Genomic DNA, 8,407 nt, shown 5'->3' with positions numbered 1-8,407 from the left:
AGGGGTACAGAGTGGGGAGGGAGAGGGGGAGGCAGCCAGGGTGCAGAGCAGGGTAGGGAGTGGGGAGGCGGCCTGGGTGCAGAGCAAGGGTGTGGAGGGAGAAGGTGCCCAGGGTGCAGAGCAAGGGTGTGGAGGGAGGAGGCAGCCAGGGTACAGAGCAGGGATGTGGAGGGAAGAGGAAACCAGGGTACAGAGCAGGGATGCAGGCAGGGGTGCAGCTCATCGGTGCCAGCAGGGGTGCAGGCAGGAGCCCGACCCTTGGTGTCACTGCACGGGCCGTGCCGAGCTGGGTGTGAAAGGCAGTGCAGGGCAAGGAGGGGTGAAAGGCAGAGGCCAAGGCAATACTGTGGTGGCTCGGGAGCTCACCTCTCAGGCAGCACCCCTACCTACAGAGAGGATTAGACAGCGTCCCCCCCCAGCTCAGGGCTGTGCACCTGCGGACACTCATTAACTGCCTGGCAGCGTGAAGGTGACTGAGCCAGGCTCTGCAGCGTGGGGAGTGACCCCAGATGACAGCCCTCGGTGGTGCACTTCCTGCGCTCACACCCATCAGCGTGGCATCAGGCCTGAGCGCCACGGGCCTGGCGGGGTGTCCTTCCTTCCCCTTTACCCAGCAGGACCTGTCCGGGAGCCTGCTCCATGCACAGCACCACTGCACTTGGCAGGCGGGCGGGAGGGGAAGGTGGGAGTGAAGAGAGAAACGACCCTGAGACTCAAGGTGCTTCCGGCCAACACGGGAAACCAGGACTGACCCTCACAGAAAAGTTGGAGAAAATCTGCGCTGTTCAACCCACTCCCACTCCCTCATCAGAGCCTCCGGTAAGCCCGCCAACTAAGGGATAGTATTACCCCTTTTGTGGATGACAAGACTGAGTGCCGGGGGGGTCAGTATCTCACTCGTGGTCACCGGCCAGTAAATGGCACCAGGGAAACCAGAATCCTGATGTGCTGACGCCCAGACCCAGGCTCTTAGCAATGCTGCCTGACCCCCAACCAGAGAAGGCTCCAGCAGCCTCCATGCTGCATCTGTGTGTGACCGACACTAATAAACACGGCCGAATCGAAAATTCCAACTCCATTAGTCCAGAGGCAGCAGCGGGAGGGGCGTGGCGGCCCAGGGGGAGGCGTGGCCACTCATCTGCACCCCAACCTCCCAAAGGCCATGCCCTCCACACGGCCTTGAGCTGGGCCGGCCACCCCCGTGTCCTCCCTACGCAGCTGACATGACTCCTCACTCTCTGCCATTCTCCTCAGGACCACGAACTGCCCCACAGCCAACAAATGGATGGAGAAGAACACAGTCAAATGGGCCGCACATGCCGTGTGTCCCTTAGACCACAGGTCTGGGTGCCACGGGGCCATGAGGATGTGGGGGCCCACAGGGAGGCCCCTGGTCTCACATGGCCACGTGGTGTCTGTTGTCCGTGTGCAACCCCAGCAGAGAAAACCTCGCCAGGATCGTGAATAGCCAAAGCTCATCCTGAGCTAACAAGCTGGGCCCCAAGATTTTCAATCTGGGCAAACTTGTCTTCAACCACCGGGACAAGAGCCCAAGCAGACCTTCTGCTCAGCAGCTTAAAAATAGGCTAAACAAACAAACAAACAAACAAAAAAAGGCAAAAACCCTGAAAGGGTCAGGATGCCAAATTTTATGATTTCAGAAAACATCTAAGTAGCCAGCATCGTCTCCCATCAAGGGGGTGAAGGCAAATATACATAGGTAGTTAGCCATCCACTAACTCCATCTGCTTCTCCTAAGGTCAGGTAAAAGTTAACACCTTGGTGGGAAGCAGGGTCATTAGNGGGGGGGGGGGGCAGAGGAGGGGTACAGAGTGGGGAGGGAGAGGGGGAGGCAGCCAGGGTGCAGAGCAGGGTAGGGAGTGGGGAGGCGGCCTGGGTGCAGAGCAAGGGTGTGGAGGGAGGANCGGCCGGGGGGGGGGGGCAGAGGAGGGGTACAGAGTGGGGAGGGAGAGGGGGAGGCAGCCAGGGTGCAGAGCAGGGTAGGGAGTGGGGAGGCGGCCTGGGTGCAGAGCAAGGGTGTGGAGGGAGAAGGTGCCCAGGGTGCAGAGCAAGGGTGTGGAGGGAGGAGGCAGCCAGGGTACAGAGCAGGGATGTGGAGGGAAGAGGAAACCAGGGTACAGAGCAGGGATGCAGGCAGGGGTGCAGCTCATCGGTGCCAGCAGGGGTGCAGGCAGGAGCCCGACCCTTGGTGTCACTGCACGGGCCGTGCCGAGCTGGGTGTGAAAGGCAGTGCAGGGCAAGGAGGGGTGAAAGGCAGAGGCCAAGGCAATACTGTGGTGGCTCGGGAGCTCACCTCTCAGGCAGCACCCCTACCTACAGAGAGGATTAGACAGCGTCCCCCCCCAGCTCAGGGCTGTGCACCTGCGGACACTCATTAACTGCCTGGCAGCGTGAAGGTGACTGAGCCAGGCTCTGCAGCGTGGGGAGTGACCCCAGATGACAGCCCTCGGTGGTGCACTTCCTGCGCTCACACCCATCAGCGTGGCATCAGGCCTGAGCGCCACGGGCCTGGCGGGGTGTCCTTCCTTCCCCTTTACCCAGCAGGACCTGTCCGGGAGCCTGCTCCATGCACAGCACCACTGCACTTGGCAGGCGGGCGGGAGGGGAAGGTGGGAGTGAAGAGAGAAACGACCCTGAGACTCAAGGTGCTTCCGGCCAACACGGGAAACCAGGACTGACCCTCACAGAAAAGTTGGAGAAAATCTGCGCTGTTCAACCCACTCCCACTCCCTCATCAGAGCCTCCGGTAAGCCCGCCAACTAAGGGATAGTATTACCCCTTTTGTGGATGACAAGACTGAGTGCCGGGGGGGTCAGTATCTCACTCGTGGTCACCGGCCAGTAAATGGCACCAGGGAAACCAGAATCCTGATGTGCTGACGCCCAGACCCAGGCTCTTAGCAATGCTGCCTGACCCCCAACCAGAGAAGGCTCCAGCAGCCTCCATGCTGCATCTGTGTGTGACCGACACTAATAAACACGGCCGAATCGAAAATTCCAACTCCATTAGTCCAGAGGCAGCAGCGGGAGGGGCGTGGCGGCCCAGGGGGAGGCGTGGCCACTCATCTGCACCCCAACCTCCCAAAGGCCATGCCCTCCACACGGCCTTGAGCTGGGCCGGCCACCCCCGTGTCCTCCCTACGCAGCTGACATGACTCCTCACTCTCTGCCATTCTCCTCAGGACCACGAACTGCCCCACAGCCAACAAATGGATGGAGAAGAACACAGTCAAATGGGCCGCACATGCCGTGTGTCCCTTAGACCACAGGTCTGGGTGCCACGGGGCCATGAGGATGTGGGGGCCCACAGGGAGGCCCCTGGTCTCACATGGCCACGTGGTGTCTGTTGTCCGTGTGCAACCCCAGCAGAGAAAACCTCGCCAGGATCGTGAATAGCCAAAGCTCATCCTGAGCTAACAAGCTGGGCCCCAAGATTTTCAATCTGGGCAAACTTGTCTTCAACCACCGGGACAAGAGCCCAAGCAGACCTTCTGCTCAGCAGCTTAAAAATAGGCTAAACAAACAAACAAACAAACAAAAAAAGGCAAAAACCCTGAAAGGGTCAGGATGCCAAATTTTATGATTTCAGAAAACATCTAAGTAGCCAGCATCGTCTCCCATCAAGGGGGTGAAGGCAAATATACATAGGTAGTTAGCCATCCACTAACTCCATCTGCTTCTCCTAAGGTCAGGTAAAAGTTAACACCTTGGTGGGAAGCAGGGTCATTAGGGCCACAGCTGAGCAGCTGGGGTGAAGCCCCTGAGACTAATGGACTCAGGCGTCACCCTCAAAAGCAGCAAGGGAAACCAAAAAGCCAATAAGCCAATTTATGAGCTTATTGACTCATTGACAAATGAGCAAATGACTTGAACAGACATTTCCCCAAAGCGGACATCCAGGTGGCCAACGGACATATGCAAAGATGCTCAACATTACTCATCAGGGAAACACAAACCAAACCCCAGGGCGAGGTCACCTCATATATACTAGGATGGTCACTGTCAGAAAACAGAAAATAGCAGGTGCTGATGAGGATGCGGAGAAAGGGGAACCCTCGGGCACTGCTGGTGAGAATGGTGCAGACAGGTGCAGCCATTGTGGGAAACGTGAGGAAATTCCTCAAAAAGTTAAAAATAAAGCTACCCTACGACCCATTAATTGCACTTTTAGGTATTTACCCAAAGAATGCAAAAGCACTCATTCACAGGGATCCATGCACTCCGATGCTTACTGCAGCATCACCTACAATAGCCAAGATACAGAAGCAATTCAAGCGTCCAGGGACCAATGAATGGATAAAGAAGATGTGTGTATGTACAGTGGAATATTGCTTGGCGATGAAAAAGAAGGAAAACTTGCCATTTGGAACAACATGGATGGAACTAGAGTGTATTATGCTAAGTGAAATTAGTCAGTCAGAAAGAAAAATACCATATGATTTCACTCATATATAAAATTTAAGAAACAACAAGTGAACATAGAGGAAGAGAAGAAAAATAAGGTAAAAAATGAGAAGGAGGCAAACCCTAAGAGACTCTTAAATACAGAGGACAAACGGGGGTCACTGGAGGGGAGACGGGTGGGGGGATGGGCTAAACGGGTGATGGGCACTAAGGAGGACACTTGTTGGGGGGCGCCTGGGTGGCTCAGTCAGTTAAGCATCCGACTTCAGCACAAGTTATGATGTCAAAGTTTGTGAGTTCGAGCCCCACATCAGGCTCTGTGCTGACAGCTCAAAGCCTGGAGCCTGCTTTGGATTCTGTGTCTCCCTCTCTCTCTGCTCCTCCCCTGCTCATGCTCTGTTTCTCTGTCTCTTTTAAAAATAAATAAACATTTAAAAAAATTAAGTAACTGGAATGTAAATTAAAACTTTAAGAGTAAAGAAACCTGGGGCACCTGGGTGGCTCAGTTGGACAACTCAGGTCACGACCTCATGGTTCGTGAGATCGAGCCCCACATCAGGCTTCGTGCTGACAGTGTGGATCCTGCTTGGGATGCTCCCTCTCACTCCCTCTCTCTTTGACCTCTCCTGCTTGCTCACGCGCGCTCTCTCTCTCTCTCTCAAAATAAATATTTTTAAAAAATAAACTAGAAAAATACATTTTATTTCTTTAAAAATATTAAAAATAATATTACCATATGATCTAGCTATTCCACATCCGGGAAGACGCCCAAAAGAATCGAAAGCTCTATCTCAAAGAGATTCTTGAACACCTGTGTTCGTAACAGCACGATCCACAATAGCCAGAAGGTGGAAACGACCCGAATGTCCCTTGATTAAGGAATGAGTGAGAGAAGCATGACGTACGCACCCAATGGAATAGTGCTCAGCCTCCAGAAGGAAGGACATTCTGACCCCTGCTACCACAGGGTGACCTAAACGGGTCACGGAGGACAGATACCGTGTGGTGCCACATACGTGAGGTCCCTGGAGTAACCCAGTGGTCCTCGGAGCTGGGGTGGGGAATGAGGTGGGGGGGACAGTGCTGAATGAGGACACAGGCTCCGTTTTGCAGACTGCAAGCTGTTTGGGGGTGATGGTGTGCCCGCTGCGCACAAAAGTGTAAGAGCTCAGGGTGTGAATCTAGAGACAGTGGGACGGTAAGTTTCATGTTATGTGTATTTTATCACAATCAGAAGCAAGAAAAGGAAGGAAGGAGAGAAGGAGAGAAGGGGGAGGAAGAGGAAAATGAACCCACCCGTGCAGCTCGTGCCGGGACGCCCACCTTCTAGGGGCCCCGAGGCGTCTGGGGAGGGAGCCGGCATCTCGGACGGGCTGGTTTTCCCCGGTCCAGGGCACGTTCCCCAGAGTCAGGATCAGGGCCGTTTCTAACAGGAGTGTCTGTGTGACCGTCAGTGGGGTCTCAGAGGATAAACTGTGACCTGTGGCGTGCTGCGCAGCGTGTGAGCACAGCCTTGCGCAAACCCACACGTCTGCTCTACAGCGACCGTGTTTACTCAGACAGTGAGACCCGGTGAAGACACGGTTTAGGCAGAACAAAGTGGTTGGGGAGGTAAGAGCTTTGAGGATCTCAAAGAAAGGAGAAAAACTTGGCAAAGGCTAACTGATTCATGGCTTTGGTCACCCAGCGAAACCCCCTCGTCCCCATTCGCCCGTCCATGGGCCCTTTGGGGTCCCCAGCTCTGCTAGGGTGCCCCGTCCGGACACCCCGGGTTACCTGGCTCAGGGTTTATGAACCCAGGCAGCGCCTCCGTCAGTCCCTGGTCACAGCTGGGACCACAGCTCACTCCTCAGGGTCTCCCCAACCGCCTTCCCCAGCGCGGGGCCGACGCCTGGCCCAAAACACAGACTCAAAAACCCGTCCTTGCAAGCAAAACGGCTGTCAGCTCTCGGAATAAGACTACAAACCCCGACTAGCCCCTCAGGTCTCCGGGGCGACGGAGGCGGGGCCGGGTTGGGCAGGAGCAAGCTCAGCGACAGGTTTCTCCAGCAGAAACCGGCCTACAAACTGGGCAGGAAGCAAACCGTGGGGCAGCGGGAGCCTGAGGGGGTTCTGATCCCGTCCACACGCCGTTCGTGCCTCACGCTGCACAGGAGGCAGCTACCACGCCTTGGCTTTCCTGTCGTGGGTGCTGGGCCGAGGGCCACCGTGCGTGGTCCCTTGTGACTTGCCTTACGTCAGACACGGGACGGAGCCCTTGTCTCAGCCCTCACCCTGGGGTGGGGGGTGGGGGGTGGGGGAGAGCATCCTTCCATTTAGGTCCTTGAAGCAGGAGATCACGGCTTGGGTTTGGGGAGGATGGCTCAGCACCCTCCGCCCTGAAGCACCATTTCACAGATGAGAAAGGTGAGGTTATCTGCACACAGCCACACAGACGGAGCCAGGGCTCAGATCCAACGTGTCTGGTCCCAAAGCCCGTGTGAACTCTTCCCTCCACACCTCACTGCCTCTGAAAAAGTTGTGGGGGGGGTGGTGTTCTAAAATAGGGTACCCAGAACTTAGGGCCCATGGTTTCTCCCTCGACTACTTCCGACCAGGCGCACGGACCCTCCATCCGTATGACCCTCAGCCACAAGCTGGCCTGCTTACCGGGGGCCGCTTCCAGACGACGCCTCGAGTCTGGGGGGAGTATGGACCCAGGTCCTGGTAGCCCAAGGCTGACGGACACGCTGGGAACTCAGGGTCCTCAAACAGGACCCCCAAGTCCAAGCACTGCCTCCTCAGTGTCTCAAAGTCCTGGCCCGAATACTTGACGCTTTCATGGTGGGAGCCACGACCTTGAGCTGCCGCCCGCTGCTTCAATACACTGGCCGCCAATGCCGACATGGTTGTGGGCCCCGCGAGGGACAGGAGGGCAGAGCCGTGCCGCGCTCTCGGGCACCTGCCATGGGGAGGTGGGGCTGCCGTGAACCTTTATCCAGGGGCCTGCTCCCTGGGAAGTGAGTCACTGTGGAGCAAACATGTACCCAAGGTGCTAATGAATCTCACCCACCTTCCCCTTGAGCGTTTCAGCAAACGCTTAGAGGCTGGGAACCCTCCCTAGGAGATCTGCCAGCATCACAGCCACCCCCACCCTGGGCACGGCCTGGTCCCCTGCTCTTGGCCCCGAGGCCTGGCCCAGGTGGGAAGACCAGTCCTGTGGTCGAGTGTTTGCCGGGGCCCTGGGGGAGTGGCTCAGAGCAGGACCAGGGCGCGGGCTGGAGGGGCTCCTCTCCTTCTGGGGTTTGGTTCCGCATCTGCTGGGGGTCGGAAATGTCAGAGGGAGCCCAGCGAAGGCCACCCGACGTGCAAAGGATGGTTGTGGTGGCCGCCCGGGTGTCTGCCCCATATCTGCCAGTAATTAGCTCGCCTTGAGCAAATTATTCAACCTCCTCCCCCTCAATTTTCTCATCTGTAAAATGGAAGATAATAGTGGGGCTGAGAATGTCACAAGATGGGGCGTCACCAGATGAGGTGTGGGACTTGCTCAGAGGCACCCAGCAAGGGTCAGCTGTCGCTGTTCCTGGGGACCTGGGGTCCAGGAAGGGAAGGGCCGGGGGCTGGGAGTCACGGCTTCTCCGCTGAGAAATGAAACATGACCTTGGGTTGGTCGCTTTTCTCGTGGCTCCAGTTCCCTGGGCCTGGTCTTCCCTAAGGACGTGGACCTCGTCCATGACCGTACTTTCACTGTTGAAGTGCAGTCGACGCCCACATTACACTGGTTTCAGGCACACAAGAGGCTGACCTGACACCTCTCTGCGCCCCGCGGTGCTACCACGGTGGGTGAGGTCACCCTCTGCCACCCGACAGTCATCATGACGTTGTTGACTCCATTCCCCATGCTGCCTGTCCCTGAGGCGCACTCACAATCACTGGAAGCCTGCCTCCCTCCACCTCCGCACTGCTCCCCACCCCCTCCCTCCACCCCTGCACTGCTCCCCACC

The 8,407-nt window shown here is 56.9% G+C and overlaps 1 protein-coding gene across 1 annotated transcript in view; it reads right to left on the bottom strand.

Annotated features, from left to right (window-relative positions):
- Positions 1-7,310, bottom strand: part of LOC144244534 (calpain-8-like) — a 36,582-nt gene extending 29,272 nt beyond the window's left edge. Inside the window, 1 exon segment of the mRNA XM_077779877.1 lies at positions 7,074-7,310. Coding sequence (XP_077636003.1) covers positions 7,074-7,310 — 237 coding nt within the window.
- Positions 7,311-8,407: the final 1,097 nt, after the last annotated feature.

Source organism: Crocuta crocuta, unplaced genomic scaffold, assembly GCF_008692635.1.
Source record: "Crocuta crocuta isolate KB4526 unplaced genomic scaffold, BGI_CrCroc_1.0 scaffold322, whole genome shotgun sequence".
Classification (NCBI taxonomy): Eukaryota; Metazoa; Chordata; class Mammalia; order Carnivora; family Hyaenidae; genus Crocuta; species Crocuta crocuta.
This window is presented reverse-complemented; position numbering and strand designations above follow the sequence as displayed.